The 26,287-nt window shown below is 48.1% G+C and overlaps 2 protein-coding genes across 4 annotated transcripts in view; one reads left to right on the top strand and one right to left on the bottom strand.

The window, feature by feature from the left end:
• Positions 1 to 17,575, top strand: part of CACNA1H (calcium voltage-gated channel subunit alpha1 H) — a 384,808-nt gene extending 367,233 nt beyond the window's left edge. For 2 of the 3 annotated variants that reach the window (XM_082199567.1, XM_082199568.1), the window contains exons 32-36: positions 1,303 to 1,602; positions 2,992 to 3,147; positions 10,876 to 11,053; positions 11,956 to 12,134; positions 14,748 to 17,575. In XM_082199567.1, the coding sequence (XP_082055693.1) occupies positions 1,303 to 1,602; positions 2,992 to 3,147; positions 10,876 to 11,053; positions 11,956 to 12,134; positions 14,748 to 15,914 (1,980 nt within the window). In that variant the 3' untranslated portion in view covers positions 15,915 to 17,575. The remainder of the gene's footprint in view (positions 1 to 1,302; positions 1,603 to 2,991; positions 3,148 to 10,875; positions 11,054 to 11,955; positions 12,135 to 14,747) is intronic. The other variant, XM_082199569.1, reaches the window with a different exon arrangement.
• SLC5A10 (solute carrier family 5 member 10) overlaps positions 1 to 26,287 on the bottom strand; it is a 514,359-nt gene that overhangs the window by 236,555 nt on the left and 251,517 nt on the right. The window lies entirely within an intron of this gene.

Here is a 26,287-nt window from a genome sequence, read left to right on the forward strand (position 1 = left end):
TGGCGATCACTCATAGCTGAGTAAGATTGTCTTCCATAAACGCGGTTTTAACAGTGGGTCTGTAAGTGACTGTGGAGGCCGATTCTGGATCCATGTGTCCTTCCACAGTGGGGACATAGGTCTCCGGGAAGGAGTTGATCATGGTGAGGGTTTGCCAAGCATGCCTTTTCCTTAGCACATTCCTCCCTTTCGTCCTGAGTTCAAGCGTCTTCAAAGCCCATGACACCTTTGGTAAAGGCTGTTCTCCAATTGGAGCGCTCACAGGCCAGTGTTTCCCAGTTGTCAGTGTTTACAGTGGTACCTCGGGTTAAGTACTTAATTCGTTCCGGAGGTCCGTTCTTAACCTGAAACTGTTCTTAACCTGAAGCACCACTTTAGCTAATGGGGCCTCCTGCTGCTGCCGTGCCGCCGGAGCACGATTTCTGTTCTCATCCTGAAGCAAAGTTCTTAACCTGAAGCACTATTTCTGGGTTAGTGGAGTCTGTAACCTGAAGCGTATGTAACCCAAGGTACCACTGTATATTACTTTTTTTTAGATTTGCCTTGAGAGAATCTTTAAACCTCTTTTGTTGACCACTGGCATTACGCTTTCCATTTTTAAGTTGGGAATAGAGTAGTTGCTTTGGAAGACAATAATCAGGCATTGCACAACATGACCAGTCCAATGAAGTTGATGTTGAAGAATCATTGCTTCGATACTGGTGATCCTCGCTTCTTCCAGTACACTGGCATTAGCAGCCTTCACCAACCAGGTGTCTTCCAGATGTTCTGGACTACAGCTTCTATCACCCCCAGCCAGCACTTGTTGTTGTTGTTGTTTAGTTGTTTAGTCGTGTCCGACTCTTCGTGACCCCATGGACCAGAGCACGCCAGGCACTCCTGTCTTCCACTGCCTCCCGCAGTTTGGTCAAACTCATGCTGGTAGCTTCGAGAACACTGTCCAGCCATCTCGTCCTCTGTCGTCCCCTTCTCCTTGTGCCCTCCATCTTTCCCAACATCAGGGTCTTTTCCAGGGAGTCTTCTCTTCTCATGAGGTGGCCAAAGTATTGGAGCCTCAGCTTCAGGATCTGTCCTTCCAGTGAGCACTCAGGGCTGATTTCCTTCAGAATAGATAGGTTTGATCTTCTTACAGTCCATGGGACTCTCAAGAGTCTCCTCCAGCATCATAATTCAAAAGCATCAATTCTTTGGTGATCAGCCTTCTTGATGGTCCAGCTCTCACTTCCATATGAGGGGCCCGCCTTGGTTTGATGCAGCAAAACTGCCCTTACAGGATTTCCTTATGTCTTTGCCTTTCCCCAGGACACGCTCCGGGAATGCCACAGGGACGACAAGCACTGCCTCAGCTACCTGCCCATCATCTCCCCGGTTTACTTTGTCACCTTTGTCCTCATCGCCCAGTTTGTCCTGGTCAACGTGGTGGTGGCTGTCCTGATGAAGCACTTGGAGGAAAGCAACAAGGAGGCCAAGGAGGATGCTGAGATGGATGCCGAGATCGAGCTGGAGATGTCCAGGGGGGTCAACACTCCTGTCAGAGTCCCCGATGGCAGCCAGGGCACTTCTAAGCCAGGGTCACCCCTCCTGCTGAAGCATCCTGCACTGGTAAAGCGAAAAATGGAACAATGGGCAAGATTTCTACAAGCTCCTTCTAGAGCAGCCTTTCTCAACCTGTGGGTCCCCAGATGTTGTTGGACTACAACTCCCAGCACCCCTAGATAGCAAGGCCAGAGCTCAGGGATGACGGGAGTTGTAGTCCAACAACATCTGGCGACCCACAGGTTGAGAGGGTGTGGGGAGTTGGAGGCTGGGCCTGGGGTAAGTTTGGAGCACAAATCAACTGGATCATTTCCACCTGTGACCCTGACTACCATTCCTGGTTGTCATGCCAGATTTATATCAATAACATTTGCCCGCAGTGTCGTTTGTAAGAACACTGTGTTGTATTCAACTAATTTTCACTTGAGTAGCTCCAGCGAAATGAAGTTAGTGACTTTAAGACATTCCACCACCTCCAATGGATGGATGGAGGTGAGGCAAGCAGTCCCATCCTGACATAACAACACCAGTGACATGGCCAATTGTTTCGGCTGCTGTTTTCAAAAGCTGTAAGTGAAAAGTGTTTGTCACACTTCAGTGTGACGCCTCTCTCCCAGGGATCACAGTTTTGAACGCTGCATAATTTTTTAGGGTTTTATTTGAGGAGTCCCAGCAGAACCAACCCAAGATATGGGAAATGTGAAGGTTGGTGGCACTCATATCCAATCAACTGGGAAGCTTTCCTGGGCGAGCACCACTGAAATTCATTTTCTTTATTCATTACCATTTTTCAGTTCCATTCCTACCCCAGAAGTTGTGTACCTTGCTCCCTCTGTCCATCTAGTCTAGTCTCCCAACTGCCCCGTGAGGTAGTCTAGGTTATGAGACAGTGACCGACCGGTCCAAGGTTACCCTCTGGGGATTTGTGCCCAGCTCTCCCTGGTCCTATTATGATACTCTAACTGCTCCATTACATGGACTCTCATATGTGGGAGAGCTCCCTACCATGCCCCATATTGCAGACATGATCTGCCTGCCCCAACTCTGCTGCTCTTACTGGCTCTTTCGGTGGCCCTGTTAGATTTCAGAAGTTCAGGAGCATGCAATTCCCCTTGCCTGTTGTCCTCACAAAAACCCTGTGCGGTAGGTTAGGCTGAGAGAGATTGACCTGCTCAGCATCCCCCAGTGAGTAAGAATTTGAACCCAGGGCTCCCCAGCCTTAGTCCAGTGCTCTGTCCACTAGGCACCACTGGCCCCCGAAGCCTGACCAACGGCGAAGGGAGTCTGTCCCACAAAATTCACTTCCACTCTCTGGGCCGCTGCCTGGAGAAACGTCATGTTTCCCCCTCCCCAAGAGCATTGAAGTGTCCACCCCCCAACTTCTGGGGGCAGATGCTTGGAATTGCCTTTCCCCCCTGCTGATGCCTTTTTGTCTCCTTAATTTTGTCCCCGAAGGAGGCTCTGAGCTGTGAGAGTATCTCTCTAGCCATCCCAGACTTAGACCTGCTGGAGGGAGGGGAGGATCTCTTGATGGAGCCCGCGTCCTTCCACACTTCTCCTCACCGCCATCTCCTGACACCCTCCCACAATGCCCCAGGCGGAGAGGCGAAGGTGACTATTGTATGGAACTCGCTGTGGCTTCTGCATTCCTTTATTCCCATCGTGCTTCAGTGCTGTGCAGCTCAGCGGTGGTGTGATGGCGCCATTGTCCTCTCTCTGTGGCTTCGCAGCTAGAAACAGTTTGCGCTGCCGGCCTCGTGTCTTTCCTTGATTGTTCCCCCCCCCCCAACTTCTTGCCGTCCGTGACAGTTTTGCGTACAACACAGATGGGGCATGTATGGGAAGGGCAAGTCACTTTATCTCTGTGTGTTAAGCATGGGCAAAACAATATCTATGGAAAACATTAGAATTATCTTACATCAGGGGTCACCAGCCTTTTTAGGCCTCTAGGCATATTTGTGTTTTTAAGGGCATGCCATGGCAGACCCTCCAAGTGTCCCTATTTTCTGATTTGATGCCGGAATACCCCACTTTTCCTTGAAGGTAAAGGTAAAGGGACCCCTGACCGTTAGGTCCAGTCGTGGCCGACTCTGGGGTTCATCTCACTTTACTGGCCAAGGGAGCTGGTGTACAACTTCCGGGTCATGTGGCCAGCATGACTAAGCAGCTTCTGGCGAACCAGAGCAACACACGGAAACACCGTTTTACCTTCCCGCCAGAGTGGTACCTATTTATCTACTTGCACTTCGATATGCTTTTGCACTGCTAGGTTGGCAGGAGCAGGGACTGAGCAACGGGAGCTCACCCCGTCGCGGGGATTTGAACCACCAACCTTCTGATCGGCAAGCCCTAGGCTCTGTGGTTTAATCCACAGCGCCACCTGCATCCCCTCCCTTTTCCTTAGGAGGTCCCTATTTTCAGCAGAGAAATAATGGAGGGTATGGAGTTGTGTGACCCCTGAGCCAAGGAAAGAAGTAACTGTTTAGGGCTTTCAAGGTCAGCACCAACACTTTGAATTGTGCTCGGAAACATACTGGGAGCCAGTGTAGGTCTTTCAAGACCAGTGAAAGAGAAACAACGGCATATTTTGAATTAAAGCTTCCCATCCCAATCATATTTTCTATGAAGTGAGTCTTACAGGGTTTTTTATGGGAGTTAAATGTTTTGACCAAACATGTTTAGAACTCCAGCCCGATTTTAATTTAATTTCCAGTATGTGATTTGATTAACAACAACAAAAAATTCACAGTGATTCAGCAAGAGAGGGGCAGGGTAGCAAGCTAGCCACTTGCCCCAACTCGCCTCCCTCCAGATCCCTGCTTTGCAAGGAGGGCGCGCAGTCGATGGTCACCCCGGGATCTAACAATCCGAAGGAGACAAGCTCCAAAACATTTGGCAACCATGGCTAATCTGCCTGTAACAGATCTCTCCCCTGTGACTTTTAAATCTTTCTTTCTCCCAAAAAAAGCCATCCAAGCCAATAGCCATGACTAATCTTGCGGTAATGACTTCCATAATTTAATTATGCACTGTCCGAAGAGGTACTTCATTTTGTCTGCCCTGTACCTGTTGCCCATCAATGCTATTGGGCTCCCGTTAGTGGTTCTAGCAGGAAAAAGAACATATTGCAGTTTTATGAACCACCCGTACAGCCTAAATATTTCAGCCATTCCCTTTATGCAGGTTTGCTGCTTGCTCCAAGTATCATTTAAAAGGTTCGTCACCTCTTCTATATGATCTGGAACATGGGTAGGCAAACTAAGTCCTGGGGGCTGGATCCAGCCCAATTGCCTTCTAAATCCGGCCCACGGGCCGTCCGGGAATCAGCGTGTTTTTACATGAGTAGAATGTGTCCTTTTCTTTAAAATGCATCTATGGGTTATTTGTGGGGCCTACCTGCTGTAAAGAGTAGAATGTGTGCTTTTATTTAAAATACATCTCTGGGTTATTTGTGGGGCACAGGAATTCGGTCGATTTTTTTTCCCTTCAAAATATAGTCCAGCCCCTCACAAGGTCTGAGGGACAGTGGACCAGCCCCCTGCTGGAAATGTTTGCTGGCCCCTGATCTAGAACCCCAATTCCTTGTCATAGGTAGTCACACAGCAGCAGAAAGTGTGGAACCTCTTATGTACTAAATTCCATCTCTCTATTTCTCTCTCTCTCTCTCTCTCTCTCTCTCTCTCTCTCTCTCTCACACACACACACACACACAGGAGCGACTCAAGGTTTTTGCAAACCCTCAGGCAAGACACCTATGTAAGGGTCCTCAGTGCCAAACAGAGGGCTTGTCTGTTCTCCAGAGAAAACAACTTGATGGATTAATTCTGCAGCCCCCTCCTCTGGTCTCTGAAACACCTTGAAGACCCTAGGTGGATCAGATCAAACATCAATTTACGCCAGCATATCCACGTCAAGCATCTAGTCTTTATCACTGCCCCTGCTTCCTTGCATGCTCACGGGGGGTGGGAAAGATCACTTGGGATGCAGTGATGGGTCCAGAGAGAACTGTCCCAGGGTTCCCTCAAACCTGGCACCTGGTTCAAGATTCTTCAACCTCTTGGAAATGTTGGTTACCATTGCCCAGGCCTCGATAAGAGCTTGCTACCAATTTACTTCTTCAGTTGTCAATCCACCCTCTCAAGCGATCTCTTAAGAACCTGGAGAGCAGTCAAGAAGTTGAGTGTTGGATTGTACTAGATCTGGGACTCGGCAGCCCCTCCTTCATCCATGAATGGCCAATAACCAGCCTTGCCCCTCACTGGCACTGGCCATTGGGTAGGGCATGAACCGACCAAGTTCGCCCTTCCCAAAGCAATGCATGACAGGACCCACAACTCCGCTTCGAAATTAGCACTTCTCTGAAATTTGTAGTGCAGTTCTCCAACCAAAGAACGTGTACCAAAATAAAATAGCCTATATTAGTGGAAATATCTTACACAAATGCATTTTACAGAGGAACATTGCTTGGGGGGGAATGATTTCTTAGGCACAGCTACATACAGAAATGTGTATATTTGGAGAAATTTGTGTGGTGCCTACGCATTTTCATGCAGTTAAAAAAAAAGCATTGCAAATGTGTGCAGCAGTTAGATGGACAAAATTCAAGATTGGAAAAATGAGAAAATGGAACTGACAGATCCATTCATCTCTCTTGAGCTGTCTGCTCTCGCGACTGTCTCTCATCAAGACATGCAGTTGGCAGGACCAAAAGAAAACCTTCTATTTCTCTCATTTTAATGCCAGACTATAACACACATACACACACACAATTTTTTGAGGAAGAGCAAAGAATGCTTGCTTTGAGGCTAGTCTCTCTCTGGTCTCCTTGAGCCTTGACCATCTGGAATGCAAGACTTGATTAGCAGAGAGAGAGAGAGAGAGAGAGAGAGAGAGAGAGAGAGAGAGAGAGAGAATGGACAGGATATTGGCTGAGTGACAAGCAAAATTGTCATCTGTGTCCTGAGACCACTAGAATGCTATGGACAGGCAACCAGGCTGAATCCACCTGGGCAAACAGCTTATTAACTTTGAAGAGGAAGCAGGGATGGAATTATTTTGTTAAGCCAAGAGAGATTTGAAAATCGGAAATAAGAACCTGCTTTTAGCGTGCAAATGAGGGGAGAGTTTATTTTAAAGCTTGTTTTAATTAAAAAATAATAATTTTTTTAAAAAAAATTACCCTGTGTCAGGGTAATAATCAAAGTGAATCTAAGAAAAGATAAAGCAGGTCAGAAGCACACCTTACATTTAAAGCATGTGGCTGCCCCCAAAGGATCCTGGGAACTATAGCTTGTCCCTCACAGAGCTACAGTTCCCAGGATCCTTAATGAATTACAGTTCCCAAGATTCTTGGAGGGAAAACATGTGCTTTAAATGTATAGCTGGGGTGCGATTTTAGCGCTGCAATACTATATTTAATCTTTTTAAAAATGGTCTTCATTAATCTTGTGGCAATGAGTTCCACAGCTCAGCAGCAGATCACATTTTTTGCATGCAGAAATCCCCCAGTTATGTTCTCAACATCTCCTTTTTCCAAAAGTTGCTTGTAGTGGGGAAAACCCTTCTCTGCCTCAGACCCTAGGGAGCTATCAGTCAAGGGGGGTGGGGACCAGGGATAGCCAATATGGTGTGTTTCAGATGTTTTGGACTACAACTCCCATAATTCCTGACCATTGGCTAGAGCTGATGGGGGTTGTTGTTAATATATAGATGGCACCAGTTTGACTGTCCCTGAAATAGACATTATTGGGGTGGCTGGATACATGATCTGACTTAGTATAATAGAGTTTTCTATGTTTGTCACTAAATTATGAACTGTATGGATATCTTTAACCTTTTCTCTACCCTGAACCTATTGCCTATCCGTTTCATTGGATGGTGGCCTCTTGCTGCCCAAAGGGAAACTGCGAATAGTTTCCTCTCTGGTAGCAAAATAAACTACATAACTTGAGTATTTGCTGCCCTCAAATGGGACTCCATTAATACCTCACTTTGCCTAAAGGCAGAGCCAGACTTCACCCTCTCCCTTCTCTTTTCATGCATTTGTCACATGGATCAAATCCCCAACATACATTTAAATCACATGCTTCTCCCTCCACGAATCCTGGGAATTTTAGTTTGTTGAGGGTGCTGGGACTTATAGCTCAGTGAGGGGTAAACTGCAGTTCCCAAGATCCTCTTAGGTAAACTATGGGCTTTGCATGTATGGTTTGGATGTGACCATGGGGTTGTTAAGCGGGAACTAGTCACGCCAGCTGTGAATTTGAGAGACAGAACAAATTTGCAGAGAAAGAACTGAAGGTGATAAATGTGCTTTTTCAGTTCTCATTTCATAAATTCATAATCTTGTTTCTCAAGATTCACACAGCGGCTTACAAGCATATTTAAAATGCAATTCCCCCAACGTGACATAGAGCCATTAAAATATCTGCCTCACAACAATCCGTAGCTACCAAGAGCCAATGCAAAAGCAATCAAAACCCAACAAGGCTACAACGTACAAAGTCAATCCGCAACATCATTTTGCATTAGCGGGACATAAGAAGTGGGGATTCAAGGCCTGTTTAAAAATAGCGACGGATGGGCCTGCCCAGTCTCATGTGGAGTAGAGTTCCACAGCTTCTATTGCCTTCCTGAGAGGAATGTAATGAAAACTGAGGATGGGATGGGCCTCCATCAACCGCTTGAAATGTTTGGGGAGCCCTTTTGAAGAGGCAGAAACCTTTCAAAATGGCTGCCAGCAAGTCTCTCCTCCTGTTTCCCATGCCTGCTGCCACAATTACCATTTTTCTCTATGGGCAGAAAAGAGCAATAGTAGGCCTCTCAAAATGCCTGCCAGCAAGTCTCTCCTCCTGTTTCCCACCCCCACAGTCACAACTGTCCATTCTCTCTACAAGTGTGCCATCTTGCATCGCCGCATCTAGCTCCCGCCTTATTTATTCCGCTGTGGCTACGTCAGAGGCATGATTCTCGTAAAGAAGCGCAACCATCTAAAACCCAACACATGGCGCCGCTGTGGATGTCTGTTCTGTGGAAGCTCTCTGTTTCGTGGCGTCCTCTGGCACTGTGGGGAAATCTGTTCTGTCAGGATTTCGGGGTGTGGGGGCGAAGGTGTCGGGTTTTCTTCTTCACGGGGCAAATTTGCTCTGCGGGGAAAGCATGGCAGACAATTCCGCTTATGGAGGGAGACGCCATATGGCAGGGTCTCTCCTCGGAGATTTGCGAAGCGAATGGGAACGGTATTTTCTCAGATAATGTGCATTAAGCATTTTGAACACTCCAGGGTGGGAGGAAATATCGATTTTGGGATGTGTGGAACCTATTGAAATGGCTTTCTGGCTTTAGAATTCCTCAGAGGAAGGAACTGTTGCAGATGAGGCAGAACGATGAGGGGTTAAGCAAAAAGTTCACAGGAAAAGTGGACTTAGAGGAAGGATTTAGAAGAAAGCAAGGATAAGTCACTCCTTGCAGTGATTTTGGGAGGTCATGGGAAGGGGGGGGAAAGCAAAGAGCAAAGTCATTTGAGGGATCAGGAAGCTCTGTGGGGTTTGAGGTTAAATGTCTGGCCTCATTTAAGAGACCTGGGAGGGATCTGAGGATCTGGGAGAGTACTTCAGGATGAGGGGCAGCAAGGAATAAATGCTGGGGTCGTTTTGAAGATCTGGCAGAGGATCCCAAAGGGAGTTCCAGGTCTAAGGGTCATCAAGGAAAGATGAGCAGATCATTTGAGACCGCGGTTCTCGGACTTTTTTCTCAGGGCCCCACTTTCCCTTTGAAAATCCGCTCCTGCCACACCAAATTTTTTTATTGATAAGGAATACATTGGAAAACAAAAAGAAACAACTGCTAGCTGTGTTTGACTTACAACATAGAGCACAACTACTTTATAATACGACTGTAGGACACCCAGGAAACAGAAAACAATGCTGCCACATAAGAACATGAATCATACCCAAAATATAAACAAGCCTCTTGCATTACATATGTATACAAACTCAACAAGAGGTGTGAGCTTGCTTTTGAAAGGTAATCTCATTTATATTAGGTCTTATTTGAGACAAACTAACTCTCATCAACACAAAGAAGTCTTTCTGTTTTCTGCTCTTGATACTACACTACACTACGGTGAAATATTTAAATGCTTCTTTGTCCTTGAATCTTCCTACCACACTTGCAACCTCTCCTGCTGCACCATTGTGGCATGCTACACCCCTTGAGAACCACTGATTTAAGAGAACAAGAGACTCTCGGGTGGGTTGGTGGTGGTAGAGTTGGAGGAGAGAAGCTCGCGTAAATGGGGAATGGCAATGGGGTGGGAGCAAGGCCATAGGAAGCTTTGCGCCAGGTGTGGAGAAGCTTTGCCCCTCCAGATGTTCCTGGGCGTCCATGCTTATAAGCCCCAGCAAGCATGGCCAATGTGTCAGGGGTGATGGGACTTGTAGTTCAGCAACATCTGGAGGAAGAAGAGTCCGAAATCAGGTGGCAATGAAAGAGAGGGCGGGGCGGGAGGCAATTTGGTGTACAAGTATAGTTTGGAGAAGTCAGAGTGAGAAAATAACAACAACAACAACAACAACAACAACAACAACAACAACAACAAGTTTATTTATATCCCGCCCTCCCCGGCCAGAGCCGGGCTCAGGGCAGCTAACACCAGTAAAATTACAGTAAAATCATAATAGGGGGGGAAACCAATTTAAAATACAGGTTAAAATGCAATTTAAAATGCAGCCTCATTTTAATAGTAGCCCATAGATCAAAACCATAACGGCAGGGAAACATAAGGGTCAGGCTGAGTCCAAACCAAAGGCCGGGCAGAACAGCTCTGTCTTGCAGGCCCTGCGGAAAGATGTAAAGTCCCGCAGGGCCCTGGTCTCTTGTGACAAGAGTGTTCCACCAAGTCGGGGCCAGTACTGAAAAGGCCCTAGCCACCTTGCGACTTGGGACCTCCAAAGTTTTGTCATTTGTGGACCTTAAGGTCCTCTGTGGGGCATAGCAGGAGAGGAGGTCCCGTAGGTATGTGGGTCCTAGGCATGTACCTACGTAGGTCCCAGCTGTAGCAGCTCTGGGTGGATCTCACGCTGGGTGTGTGCTGAGATAATCACACTGCAAGCAGTGTGATTGCACCACCACACACTCAATGTGAAACTCCCACCCACAACTGGCACCATTGGGTCGTGTAGGATGCTACCTATGTAGAGTATCAAACTCAGCCCAGCTCGTCGTGCAAATTCACTCATAGTCAGAGGAAGAGAGTTTGACCAGTGTCCAGGTTTGAGATCTAGGCTTTCTCAGTCTTTCCCCTACCTCTCAGTACTTTCCTCTCTTGCTGATCTCCAGGAAGCGGCTGCTGGCATTGGCGAACCCCAGAACCTCCTGACCGTCCGCAAGATCTCGGTGGCCAGGATGCACTCCTTACCCAACGACAGCTACATGTTCCGCCCTGTGGTGCCAGCCAAAAGCCCCTTCCCGCTCCATGAGGTGGAGTTAGAGGCCTATTCGTACAAGTCACCAAGAGGTATGGCATCTGTGGGGGCCCTTGGGCTTTTCGAAAAAGACCTATGTTATGTTCATAAAATACAACACACTTACAAAACCACCAGAGTGGATTATGGGGAAACTGTTCTATTACTTAATTGAAGGGGATTGGGCTACATTTCTATAATTCTATACTTTTGTGTTCTCTGGAGATTTACCCAGACCACCTGCCACAATGGGTACCGGGCAGACATAAAGGATAAAAAGTGAAAGGAATGGGACGCCTACTTTCTCTGTTTTCAGTTGTTTTGGCCTACATTTCTATCCTGTCCTTTATTCAAGAAGCAAGAGATCAGATACACAGGTGGTATAAATAGACATTCAATGTTTAGGTGGAACAGAGGTGGTCTTTTAGGGTGCAAGCCATCAATTTGAATCCATAAGGCAGGCATGGCCAAACCTGACCCTCCAACTGTTTTGGGACTACAGTTCCCATCATCCCTGACCACTGGTCCTGTTAGCTAGGGATGATGGGAGTTGTAGTCCCAAAACAGCTGGAGGGCCAAGTTTGGCCATGCCTGCCAAAAGGCAATAAGAGGTGAGTAAACCTGTGGTCTTCCAGATGTTGTTGAACTCAAACTCCCATCATACCTGGCCACTGGCTGGGTGAGGCTGATGGGAGTTGGGGGTCCATCAACACCTGGAGGTTAGCGGAAGGTTAGCCAGCCCTGCAATCAGGAGCCACCAATGCACTCATTTAACATGTCACCAACCTCCCGTCACTTCCAGGTGCTAGAACAAATGGTAAACAGTGATTGTTGTGATAGCTGTTGGAAACATCTCTTCTTGTGGGTTCCCCAGCTGACTGGCTTTGAGTTTTTGCAAATAGTTCCATCACTCAAAGCCTCTTGACTGAAACGACGCCTTTTCTTTATCTTCTAGGGTCCATCACCTCTGTTCATTCCCAGCCCGTGGGGACTTGCTCTTCACTGAGGGTCCCACGGGATGCCTTTCGTCCAACCACCCCGCCCCCTCGCCAGGAAGGGGGAGGTCCATGGAAGCTTCTACCACCACGAGCTCCTCCACGATCTCCCAGTCTCAACAGGCTGCTCTGTAGACAGGTTGGAAACCTCAGCATTTAACGGTTCCCCTATAACTTGGCTAACAGCACCTCAGGAAAGGGGTAAAAGGGGCTGTCCCCTGTCTTCCATTATCTCAGGTGTGCAGAGCCTGTGAGCCTCCAGATGTTCCTGAACTGTTGGCCATTCTTGCAGGGGCTGGTGGGAGCCATAGTTCATCAACACCTGGAAGCACCCAAAGTTCCCTACACCTGCTTTTTCGCATTCTCCGGGCTTCTCGAGTCATCTCTCATTCTCCATTCTGTATGATACCCACTTTTCTCATCACCTATAGGAGGTGACCCAATTAAGGCAGGCACAACTGGCTTGGAGAAGGACTGGACATCTCCTCAAGAAACAAGCTTCACATCTTTGCTTTCTCCCCAGAAGCCATCACTACTACCAAAATATCTGTCCCCATTCACTCCACTCACCAACTCCCCCACCCCACAAACTGCCCGTAGACCTTGCCAACACCACACCAATCCCCTTAGACCCTTTGAAGGCAAGTGAGGCCTACTCTCTCCAAAGGCCCATCAATACTATGTTGCTGAAGGCTTCCCCATACCTGTAACTGGTCCTGACTAGGGCAGGGTGATATATCAATATGTCGCCCCAAACCAGTTTGAAACCCATGCTGTGATGTCGGTTTCATAAATTTTGACCTGGCGATATATTGTGAATCAGGGTGTGTGTGTGTGCTATGCAAAAATCACGATGTGGGAAAAACTGTGACGCCAACCAATGCCTCTACATAAAAAGGTAAAGGGACCCCTGACCATTAGGTCCAGTTGTGGCCGACTCTGGGGTCGCGGCGCTCATCTCACTTTATTGGCCAAGGGAGCCGGCGTACATCTTCCGGGTCATGAAGCCAGCATAACTAAGCTGCTTCTGGCGAACCAGAGCAGCGCACGGAAACACCATTTACCTTCCCGCCAGAGCGGTACCTATTTATCTACTTGCACTTTGACGTGCTTTCGAAATGCTAGGTTGGCAGGAGCAGGGACCGAGCAATGGGAGCTCATCCCGTTGGGATTCGAACTGCCGACCTTCTGATCAGCAAGTCCTAGGCTCAGTGGTTTAACCCACAGCGCCACTGCTCCATCCTAATTTCAGACATTGAGATATATCAGTACATCACGATGTTTAGCTGGTGATATATCACAATGTTGAAAACCAGATCTCACCCAGCCGTAGCCCTGACATAATAACTAAAAATAAGCACTGCTGGGTCAGGTCAATGACCTATCTGGTCAAGTATCCTGACCTCACTACAACCAACCAGATCCCTATGGGAAGGAGGACCTGAGTGCAACAGCAAATTCCCAGTTGTGATTTCTAGGAATAGTTAGAGGGAGAAGGAATAGAAATTCCCTCTAGCAATAGAGGGAGAGAATAGCCATCATGGCTAATAAGCTAACTACCGTATTTTTTGCACCATAACACTCACTTTTTTCCTCCTAGAAAGTAAGGGGAAATGTCTGTGCGTGTTATGGAGGGAATGCCTACGGATGGCGGGGGGATCTGCTGCAGTCGTGAGCAGAGGATTCATGGTTCCCCTTCCTTCCCTCCTCCGTGGCTCACTTTGAAACAGCAAAGCGGGAGAAGAGCCGCTGAGTGGGGCGGAGAGAGGGACAGAGAGCCTGCTTGCTTTAAAGGAGCAAAGCAGGGGAGGAGAGGAGCCGCCTACATGAGTGTAAGCGGCTCCTGTCCGGTTGGCTCCTTTAAAGCAAGCAGGCTCTCTGTCCCTCTCTCCTCCCCACTCAGCTCGCTAAATAGCAGCAAAGTTTTTCAGCTCACTAAGCCGGGGATGAGCGGGGAGGAGAGAGAAAAGCAGAGCCTGCTTACTTTAAAGGAGCAAAGTGGGAGAGGAGAGGAGCCTTCTCCCCTTATACCCCTCTTCTTCATTATTAGCAGCATCCTTCTCCACCCACCCCACACATGCTCCTTGTCCCTTGAGTGCTTTTCCTTCCCTCCCCACTTAAAACGTGGTTACAAAGCACGGATCCACATGGATCCTCAGGCTTTTTGCACTGGGTCACCCCAAATTCACCATCAGATCATATAGCATGTCCATGGCTACATCTTGCACCAAAAAAATCACGCACCCACTGTTGCCTGGGGCTGCAGTAGTGCAAAAACGTGGTTACAAAGCATGGATCCACATGGATCCTCAGGATTTTTGCATTGAGCTACTCCAAACTCACTGTCAGATCACATGTCTGTGGCCACAGCATGAACCACAAAAATCATATCTCCACTGTTTCGTTTAGAATATTTTTTTCTTGTTTTCCTCCTCTAAAAGCTACATGCGTGTTATGGTCTGGTGCGTGTTATAGAGCGAAAAATACGGCAATAGTCCAATCTCCAATGAATGTGCCTAAGCTTCTTTCACAGGTGCCCAACTTGGTGGCCATCAATCCATCTTGTGGGACCAAATTCTGTAGTTGTACTTTATTTCGTCCATCCTGAATCATCCAACATTCAGCTCCATCGGATGTCCCTGCTGAGTTCTAGTATTATGAGAGAAGGGGAGAACTGCTGTGTATATATATCTGATTGCGTTCCTTATACTGAAATGCCAATTTCTGTTCGCCTTCTCTTTATGTATTGCAGGAGGCCATTCAGAGGGACTCATTAGATGGTCCAAATGCAGATTCTAAAGCTGAACCCTGCGAGAACCTCCCACCAAAGATGCTGTCCCAGAGCATCCTGGGCCCGCCTCTGCTTCACCCTGCCCCCACGTCTCTACCTGGGACACCTCCCCTTCCCCATGCATCACCCCACAGGCCCTCGAGCGTCTGCACCCGCAAACACACTTTCAGCCAGCACAGTATCCCGCGCAGGCCGTCCAGCTGCAACAGCAACCCAGACAGCTCGCTCTTCGAATCTTCAGACCTGGCCGACGAAGAGGTCAGCCACATCAACAGTTCCGCGAGGGACTGGCGGGGGCAGCCGGACGGCAGCGACCCCGCCGACTCCCCTTTCGCCTCTCCCGCCCCATCCCCCGCCCCCCTCAAGAACTGCAGCACAACCAGTTTAGGAGGCAACGGCAAAGAGAAAGACTTGAAGAAGTTTTACAGTGTTGACACGCGAGGGTTCTTGGCCAAGCCAACTTGGGCGGACGACCAAAGACGGCACTCCATCGAGATCTGCCCGTTCGTCGACGACGGGGACCGCAGCTTCGCGGAGTCGTCGGATGAGAAGAGGAAGCTCCCTCTCCACATCCAGCCAGAGTCCGAGTACATTCATGGCGTCCGGCGGAAAAAGAAGATGAGCCCGCCTTGCATTTCTATAGATCCTCCCGTGGAGGAAGAAAGCAACACGTCCACACGTACCAAAGCATCCGAGAACAGCTTGCTGAGGAGGAGGACCCCGTCGTGCGAATCCACCGCCTACAGGGACTCCTTAGACCTTGCGGACAACCAGCCCGGAGAGCCGGGCTCCAAGGCAGAGCGCCGGGGCCCAACCGCCTGCCGTGGAGAACATTTAACCATCCCAAACTTCTCCTTTGAGCAGTCCGAGGCCGGCTCCAGTGCAGTGGCCCTACCAGACTGCCTCTTGGATCATGGCCAAGCCACGCCTGCTTCTGCGGATTCCCGGCCCGACGACGGCGACGGCGCGGCTCTGGAACTGCAAAAGATGGGCCACTCGCAAGTGCAGCTCAGCAACCCCGAGCAAAGCCAAGAGGTTCTTGGTGGGACTAGGAGCCCCCTCCTCCGGAAGCACGGACTGGTCCCTGCGATCACAGCAACAGAGGAAGAGGTGGACGAACCAGTATAGCTTCCGAGGGGGGAGGTCGAGAGTGAACTTAAAAGGGCTTTGCCACCCAAGTGGCTTCGAAGTGGAAAAAAAGATTGAAAAGCCGCGAGTCCGTGGCCAACGCTTATCCCAAAACACTTGTCATTTCTCTTTAAGCGCTGTGAAGGTTTTTGTTGTAGTTGTTTAAAAAAAAAGAAAACAAAATCAAAGAGAAGCAGCAACAAGGTTCAGGGTAAGGAAAGGAGATTTCTTTCTTTTTCCTTTCCTAGTGGCACACGGAGTGGCTTTTCCAATTTTTCTTTTCCTCCCCCCTCCCCCTCCCCAACCACCCCCACCTCCCGGCGTGGCCTCGATCACATTGATTTGGGTTTCGAGCCTTTGTTTTATCTTTTTTAAAGGGGAAAAAAATAGGATTTAAAGAAACAAACCTTTTTTGACTTTTTTCGAAACGGCACCTTTTATTATTGCACGGGAAGTTGTCACGGGAAGTGAAAGTGCCCAGGAGATGCAAGTTGTATATTGTCTGTATATCAGCAGTTATTATAAATAGAAAATAATGTATTTGAGAAATAAAAAAGAAAAACACATACACACACGAAACACAACACAACGTAAACATTCACGTGAAAACTCTTCTCTTCCTAATGCACATATTTTTATAGAGAACACTGGACCCGATCCAGCTACAGTTAGTCGCATTTAAGTCCCATTGAAGCCTCTTGTAGCTTCCAGTGGAACTCGCAGATCCAACCCTATGAATGTTTACTCCAAAGTTAGACACCGTGGCCCTGATCCGACTAAAGTCAGCCCCAGTTAACTCCCGCTGAAACCGGCTAACTTGCTCCCCATCGTTTTAAGCGTGACTGATTTTTGTCTGCATTAGTACCACTTGCAGTGCAATCCTATGCATGCCTACTCATAAGTAAGCCCCACCGAGTTCAGTGGGACTTACTCCCAGGTACGTGTGTATAGAATCCGCAGCCTTTGTGAGTTTCGGTTGGAGTTGTTTCCTAGTAAGTGCGTTGAGAACTGCTGCTTCTGTTGCCATAAACTTTAGCTGGATTGGGGGCCTGTTTATCCTCTCACCCTATAGCAGATAATCTTTTCTTTTCTTTTGCATTAACATCAGATTCTCAACTGGGTGGTGTATTGTTAGATTCTCAGTGGAAGCTTCATTACAGTGCTTAGGGTTCTCTCATTTTTGCCCCAAATATACCTCTCCCTTTTTTCTCTTCTCCGCTTTCCCCAACCAGCCATTTTTTGGGCTTGAACTCCTAGCGAGCATTTTGGTATGTCTCTAACAGTTCCACTTTTTGCTTTTTCATTATTATTTTTTTAAAATTTGGTGTCCTTGCTACAGGAAATGATGAAAACCAAAATAACTACTGAATTGTAGCCAGTGCAATAACAATAAGTTATTCATTCTTCTTGTGGGTACAGAATCTTTTTTATTATTTTACATCTATTTCAAGTGATGAGTTTTCTTGGTTTTTTTGTTTTGTTTTGTTTTAAATTTTCTTTCTCCTCCCCCCCCCCCCGTCTGTTTTCTTATGGAATTCAGGTTAAATGTTGCAATAATCTGAACTTTAAAAGTGCACAACGAGGGCTGAACGTAATGAAAGTGATTTCCGAAGTTGACGGGAAAAAACAAAAAACAAATAAATAGTAAATTATTTAAGGATTGAGGCTTTTTTTTTTTTTCCCTTCACTGGACTCAGGAATAAATGAATGACATCCAGAATCAATCTCGGGTGAAGAAAGGCAAAACATGGGGGCAATTTCATGGAACCCTCACCAAGGGCTTTTTTTTTCTGTTGTGAACTCTGACAAGAAAAAAGTTATGCAAATTTCTAGGGAATATTTTCTAGGGGTCGCCAACCTTTTGGGGGCACATCTGGAGTTCTGAAAAAGTGCCACGGTTGCCAGTCACAAAATGGCGGGTGTGGAAGTGCAAAGTGACACAAAATGGCTGTCGTGCAGTGTGGCATTCCACAAAAATGGTTGACACATTTAAAGGAGAAGAAAAAGAGGCAGGACCTCACAATTGTGCAGGCATAAGCCTTCATCAATGCGGGGGGGGGGGGAGAACACCTACATCAGCCACCGCCATGCTCTTTGTGCTTCTCTTTTCAGAAGAGATATCCAGACATCCCATAAAACTTGCTCAATGTAGGAGAGGCTGAGCCAGCACAAACAGGAACTGAGCAGGGGGTACCTCTTTTATGGGCAACATAGGAGCATAGCTGTCAACTTTCCCCTTTTCTTGTGAGGAATCCTATTCGGAATAAGGGATTTTCCCTTTAAAAAAAGGGAAACATTGACAGCTATGCATAGGAGGCACGGGTGGGCACCATGTCAGCAACACCCATTTTCCTATGAATGGGAAGGAGCCCAATGTAAGCAGTACGAACTGGCTAGCACCTGTGCCATCAGCCAGTGGCGTAGCGTGGGGGGTTCAGGGGGGGCCGGCCGCACCGGGCGCAACATCTGGGGGTTAGGGTTAGGGGGCGCAAATCCATGGGTTAGGGGGCGCAAATTACTTGCCTTGCCCCGGGTGCTGACAACCCACGCTACGCCACTGCCATCAGCAGCAGTACCCCTCCTTCTCAATCTGTGGTTTTAAAATATTTGTTGTTTCTAAAGTAATGGTGATCGTTTTCGTGGAACATAACACACCGCAGACATGACCACACAAAATCATTTTGGTTATAAGGTAGCGCGAAGCAAAGCACTGTACAGACATAACGTGATGCCTGTAATATGATGGGCGCTCTGCTGTCATGCATTTGGAGACCCAGGGACCCACGCCTCGTTTCTCACCCTAATTTCAATGAGCCCCCATGTAGCCCCTCCACATAGGAGCTTGAGAGACCGGAGCATATAAAAGATGCAGTGCCTTGTTTATGAAAGAGAAGAAGGAAAACCAAAATCTCCCCAAACCTATCCCTTTTCTGACATGCCGCTGACGGCCCTCTATCTCTGTGTAAGGTGACCCAAGAGCGTCCTCTCCCAGACATGATTCATCCAGGTCTCTGTTTGTGGCACTGATTCAGCTTTCCGGTGATATTTGTGAAGGATTAAAGAAAGGGCCGATATGGGCCCAGATCGTATGTAACGCGAAGCCAAGCCAGTGTGAACGGGCAGAAGCACGGTTCTCTGGTGTGACAATGGTTTAAAATTTGGCCTTCCCAAGCTTCCAAAAACCTATGGGATACTGTCAGGATTCTAACCTGCCTTCAGCAGAAACTGGCCACTCTCCAGGCACCCGGCTTGATCTCCCGGTTGACCTCCCTTTCTGCATTCCCGGCAAGACCCAGGCAAGGTCGCGATGGGCGATCCTCCTCAAGCGTGAGGAGAACACACCACTCTTTCCTGCCCCCCCCCCAGGGAGGGGAAAGAGATAGACAGAAACGTATTTACATGCCTTTATTTCTGTCTTTGCAGCGTTACAGAAAAACACGTCTGCTCTCTTCAAACTCCAACAGCAGAGAGAACAAAAACTCCACCTACTGTACTTCCTGTACAGCTCATATTACACTGTGAGCTAATTCCGGTGCTTCGCACTGTGAATAGACTGTCCCTCTGTTTCCCACGGAAACAGTCCCAACATTCCCATTATGTTTTGCTTTCCAGCTGCCAGCTCGCTGCCGCATTGCTTCTATATCGTAACAGATGCATGTTGATGTGTGGGGTACTACCAATTTGGAGGGGTGTGTGTGATTGATAAGGAAAATGGTGCCCAGTTGACACGTTAAAAAGGTCCAGTTAAGTCCAGTCACAAACGACTCTGGGGCTGCGGCGCTCATCTCGCTTTACAGGCCGAGGGAGCCAGCATTTTGTCGGCAGACAGTTTTTCCGGGTCAGGTGGCCAGCATGACTAAGCTGCTTCTGGAGCAACAGAACACTGAAACCAGAGCAGCACACGGAAACGCCGTTTAGCTTCCCGCTGGAGCAGTACCTATTTATCTACTTGCACTGGTATGCTTTCAAACTGCTAGGTTGACAGGAGCTGGAACAGAGCAACGGGAGCTCACCCTGTTGCAGGGATTCGAACCACCGACCTTCTGATTGGCAAGCCCAAGAGGCTCAGTGGTTTAGACCACAGCACCACCCGTATCCCTGGTAGCTGACACATTAAATAATAGGTTTTTTTTAAAAAAAAACAGGAGATTCTACTCACAAATCAATCATGCCATGTCTAGTTTGGACCTCAGATGACATTCCTTATGACTGTGTTGTAATCAAACACTTTGCATCCTTTGTAGCTCAAAATGGCTTTGAGAAGCAAGATGGTTATCAGTAATATATTCAGGGGTTGCAAGAACGTCTGCCCAAGAACATGCTGACATTTTGAATCTGCTGGATTATGCAGCGGAAAAGGGCAATAAGGACGCTTGCAAGGGGACATTTCAGGGATGCTTGGTTCATCTGAGAGGCCCTTCCAGACGCTGTTGGATTCCAAATCCCATCGGTCCCAGCCAGCATGGTCAGTGGTCAAAGACAATGGGAACTGTAATCCAACAACATTTAGGTCCCCGGTCCCCCCCGCAACATTTCTAACATCAATAGTGAACAGATAGTGGATTTAACCCAGAGTCTTGGCCAACCAATCTACGACTATATCCAGCAATGCAACCTTGAATGTACAGAGCCTCTGTGTACAGGTGCAGTCTACCTGAGTGCCAGATCATGCCGAGGTGAAGCAAGAGACAAGTCACAACCTGCCTACCCTACTTCGAAGCTCTTCAGAGGCCCTGGCTGGCCACTGCTGCAAACAGAAAGAGAGGCCTTGTGGATTTTGGCTTATAGAATCATAGAGTTGGAAGAGACCACAAGGGCCATCGAGTCCAACCCCCTGCCAAGCAGGAAACACCATCAGAGCACTCCTGACATATGGTTGTCAAGCCTCTGCTTAAAGACCTCCAAAGTAGGAGACTCCACCACACTCCTTGGCAGCAAATTCCACTGTCGAACAGCTCTTACTGTCAGGAAGTTCTTCCTAATGTTTAGGTGGAATCTTCTTTCTTGTAGTTTGGATCCATTGCTCCGTGTCCACTTCTCTGGAGCAGCAGAAAACAACCTTTCTCCCTCCTCTATGTGACATCCTTTTATATATTTGAACATGGCTTGATCCAGTAAAGGCAGTTCTCACCTTCTTGTCTCCTACATCAAGTCAACGCAGCTGCTGTCAGCAATGCTTTTCAGCCAATTCTAACACCTGCAATTTTGATAGGGTGTCGTGGCAACAGTCAAAAAGCTTCTGCCATGGGAAGGGTGGGGGGAATGGCATATCACAAAATAGCTCCTTTGGGGGCATGCTATAATGGCCTGAATGTAGAAGCATTCAAATCAGTGCAAACAGGAACTTGGAAGACCAAACAGTATCTTGCGTTCTACAGATTTCTGAGGGAATATTTACTGAGACCTTTTGCTGACACCTCAGGAGGTACCGTCTCAAGTGTCTTAAGTACATCCTCCCAGAAGACGGACGCTGCGTCCTTGCGATGTGACTGTTCCAACCGTCGGTGGATTGAGCTGTCTCTTTGAAATAAATGTGGGGAACGACCTTCGTAGGGCCTATCCTCACTTACCTTTTGCTGGCTGAGGTCGGCACTTGGACGCTCCATGTCTGAGCATTTGCGCTTGTTTGTTTGCCCTGAACTTTCCCCATGAAAACCCACTCTTTAAATCTGAGTTGGAGCAAACATCAGTTCTGGTTTTCTGCAGACTGACGTTTGTGCCGATGGAGCTTTAAAGAGCGGGTTTTCACTTATCTTAAAATCAATGATAGGCCCATAAGTTCCATTCCTTATCTACATCTGTTTCCTGAAAAGCACTGAGGCAATGTTGAAGGTTGCAGACATGTGCGTTGGGTGGGGGTTAAGAAGCTAATCCTTGTCTCAGTTGACCAGGTGACTATGACACCTTCCAGGAGCTAAAACCAAGAAGGACAGAGAGATCAAAAGTTTTGCTGCATGGCATGAACTGTAAAGGAGAGGCCTGAGGGCCACATTTGCCTTTGGACAACGCTCTGGGGGCCACATAGGCACCACCACCCCAAACAGGCCACATCCACACCTTAAAGCCCTACTACATAACTGTAAACAGCCATGGCTTCCCCCATGGGAACTGCAGTTTATTAAGGGCGGTTCCAAGAGTGGTTTATCCATCAATCCCCAGGGGAGAACTGCATGGCTTAGTTATATGTTGGAAGTGTGTGAGACACCTAATCTCAGGGTTGTGGGTTCAAGCCCCACACAGGGCAAAATATTTCTGCATTACAGACGGGTTGGACTAGATGACCCTTCCAACTCTATGACTGCAGTGGTACCTCGGGTTAAGAACTTAATTCGTTCTGGAGCTCTGTTCTTAACCTGAAACTGTTCTAAACCTGAAGCACCACTTTAGCTAATGGGGCCTCCTGCTGCCGCTGCGCCATCGGAGCACAATTTCTGTTCTCATCCTGAAGCAAAGTTCTTAACCTGAGGTAATATTTCTGGGTTAGCGGAGTCTGTAACCTGAAACGTCTGTAACCTGAAGTGTCTGTAACCCGAGGTACCGCTGTATAGGATTGTGGGATTTACATAGGCATCTGGTTGGACACTGTGGGAAGATGATGCTGGAGGAAAATGAGTTGGGGGTCTCATCCAGCAGAAATCTTCTCCTGTTCAAATGTGCCTGTGTGTTACAGGCTGGAAGAGCAGGGGGCGAACACTATTACGAACCTGTTCCTGATATTTATTCATAGAACCATAGAAGGGACCCTGAGGATCATCTAGTCCAGTACTATTTATTATAACATATCCCACTTTTCCGAAGGGACGCGGGTGGCACTGTTGTCTAAACCACTGAGCCTAGCACTTGACGATTGGAAGGTCAGCGGTTCGAATCCCCTCCATGGGGTGAGCTCCCGTTGCTCAGTCCCCGCTCCTACCAACCTAGCAGTTCGATAGCACGTCAATGTGCAAGTAGATAAATAGGTACCGCTCCGGCGGGAAGGTAAACGGCATTTCCATGCACTGCTCTGGTTCGCCAGAAGCGGCTTAGTCATACTGGCCACATGACCCGGAAAAACTGTCTGTGGATAAACGCCGGCTCCTTTGGCCTGTAAAGCGAGATGAGCACCGCAACCCCAGAGTCATTCACAACTGGACTTAACTGTCAGGGGTCCCTTTACCTTTACCTTTTTATCCCACCTTCCCGCCCAGGAGCTCAAAGCGGCCCCAATTGTTTTCCTCCCTCCCCCATTTTAACCCTCACAACATCCCTGACAGGTAAATTAGGCTAAAGAAGATTGACGGGCTCAAAGTCACACGAGTGAGCTTCAGCTTGTCTCTTTCACCTGCTGCAAAACCATTTCAGAGGAACAACGTTTTCACAAAATGCTCCGCAGGATATTCTTCCCCCTCCTCTTTTTTAAAGAGCCCTGATGAAGGCCTCCGAGAGAGAGAAAAAGCAGACATCTCTGAGTCATTAAGACACATCCCTGCCTTAAAAGCTTTGCCGGGACAGGTTTAATGGATGAAGCTTTATTTAATTATTCATCCTAAAACCTTTGTGCAAATATTAGGCACGTTTAGAGATTAAAGGCTGCTTTTAATTGAATTACAGCGTTGCCCATGTTTGTGTGGGAGGCTCGTGTTTTCCACTTAACCAAAAGAAATGGGGGGGGGGATTTTTAGTCAACACAATCAGAAATTTAGCCTGTGCAAAGTGACTCCAAATGGCCGTGGTCCTGCTTACAGACTTCCCTGGCTTCTATTTGGCCACTGTGAGGACAGGAGCTGGACTAGATAGATGTTCTTCTCATGTTCTTACAAGGACTGTTGTTTTATCAAATTCCAGAACCGTTGTTTTTTTGTCCACCTGCGTCCTCCTCCTAAAAGATGAATTGAATGTCCCTGAAACAGCACCATCCACCTGTCAAAAGCTCCTTGCTTTTGATGTCAGGATGAGTCATTAATTAACAGCGAGGACAGACAGCACGTCCAATCTTCAGATCCAACTGTTCCAAAGAGGGGCCAGAGTTCAGACAAATAGGTCTCTCTCTCTTTATTTAACAGAAAGAATGAGGATGAATTGTGCTCACTTCCTCCCCAGAGAAGGCTTTGATTTATTCCTGTATGCAAGGGAGCATTGCACATAAACTAGGGACAGAGCAAAGGACCTAAGGACCTCTTCCAGATGTTTCAGACTCCAGCTCCCATCATTCGCAGCCAGTCATGAGGGATGATGGGAGTTGTAGTCCAACAACACCTTAGACACATAGAATTGGGCCCAAAACATCAAGGGAGTGGCAAAGCTTATAAACTAGGCCTCTTTGCAGACAATGGTTGTGACACCAGACCCTAGAAGCACAGCGAACCCCCTAACCCAGTGTTTCCCAACCGGTGTTCCGCGGCACACTACTGTGCCGTGAGACATTGGCTGGTGTGCCGTGGGAGGGAGGCGGGCGAGTCGGGCGGTGAGAGGCGGCGGCGGCGAGGATCCGCGTCGAGCCGGGGGCGGCTCCGCAGTGGTGGTGCCGAGCGGCGGGGCAGCGCGTGCAAAAGGGAGGAGCGCGAGACAGCGGAGGAGGAGGCCGGCATGTCCGGGCAGCAGCAGCAACAACAGCAGCAGCAACTCCCGGCGACGGCTCCTCAAGCCCCGCCGCCGCCCCCTCCTCCGCCCGCTATCGCCGCCACCACCACAACAGCCGCCGCCGCCTCAGTTGCCGCCGTCCCTCAGTCCCTCGCTCTGCTGCCTCCTCCCACCCCCAAAGCTTGGAGGTTCCCCGGCAAGGGGGAGGGAAAAAACTTTCACTTTCGTGCGTCCCTCCCGGCGTGACGCTGCGCGCTGACGTCACGGGGCTGTAATGGTGGTGTGCCGCGAGATTTTTTTCCTTAAACAGGTGTGCCGTTGCCCAAAAAAGGTTGGGAAACACTGCCCTAACCAAAGAACTCAACACATCCGCAATGGGGTCGGGCCTACAGGTGATTTTTGCAAAATCCGAGGGTATGTTTTTTCAAGACACACACACACACCCCTCAAGTCCAAAAAGAATTCAGCAACATCACACAGATTTAAAAAACTTTGCTGCACCAAATACAGATACTTAAGGGTACAAATAACCAGAAACCTCCACAAACTATACATCCACAACTAGAATTGTAGAGTTAGAAGGGACCTGGGCGATCATCTTGTCCCACCCCCATCATTCTGCCCGGACACTGAGGTCCAGCTCCAAGACCTTTCTGGCGGTTCCCTCGCTGCGAGAAGCCAAGTTACAGGGAACCAGGTAGAGGGCCTTCTCGGTGGTGGCACCCACCCTGTAGAACGCCCTCCCACCAGATGTCAAAGAGGAAAACAACAATCAGACTTTTAAAAAACATCTGAAGGCAGCTCTGTTAAGGGAAGTTTTTAATGTTTTATCGTGTTTTTGATATTCTGTTGGGAGCTACCCAGATTGGCTGGGGAGGCCTGGCCAGATGGGAGGGGTATAAATAATACATTTATTATTATTATTATTATTATTATTATTATTATTATTATTTAATAACAGAGATCGAACCTTGGCATTATCAGCATCATGCTCTGAGCTATCCATGCTGCTGTCAAGGGGCAGGGTTTAGGAACATGTGAAGCTGCCTTATACGTTCAGTCAGGCCACTGGTCTATTTAGCACAGTGCTGTCTACACTGGCTGGCAGCAGCTCTTCTGGCTGTCCAGTAGCTCAGTCTTACCTGGTGCCACGTGAGAGTGAACCTGGAGCCTTTTGCATCCAGAACAGATGCTCTGCCGCTCACCTACGGTCAGTGTAAAGAGACAGAAGAAAGTTTTCAGCATTGGCCAAAAGGAATTGTACCATTTTTAGGTCACAGACGTGGAGCAGGAACTGGGGCACGATTGAACCAGCTCCCTGTGGATTCTTTCTTTTGAGCTTTTCCCATTTTAAGATTTAAAAAAACAAAAAGCCTGGTCCCACTCCAGGTTTTCATTACAAGCGTAATGGTATGAAATGAAGCTAATTAGATGCTGCTCACGGGGGACCTGAGAAAAAAACCCGCTTGAGCATTGTGAGAGGGAAGAGAGGGAAGTTTTGACAGACATGCCTGCCTTCAATCCTTGTCTTGGTGGCCTCCAAATCTGGCTGGTCTCCGGTCAGCCACTGCCAGCATGCACAATGGTCAAGGCTGATGGGAAGAAGAAGGAGGAGGAGGAGGAGGAGGAGGAGGAGGAGGAGGAGGAGGGGAGGAGAAGGAGGAGGAGTTTGGATTTGATATAATAAATAATAATAATAATAATAATAATTTATTTATACCCCGCCCTCCCCAGCCAGAGCTGGGCTCAGGACAGCTAACACCAATAAAATCACAGTAAAAACATAATAGGGGGGAAAGAGAAGGGGGGAACCA

The sequence above is a fragment of the Podarcis vaucheri genome (assembly GCF_965113315.1).
Source record: "Podarcis vaucheri genome assembly, chromosome: 14".
Taxonomy (NCBI): Eukaryota; Metazoa; Chordata; class Lepidosauria; order Squamata; family Lacertidae; genus Podarcis; species Podarcis vaucheri.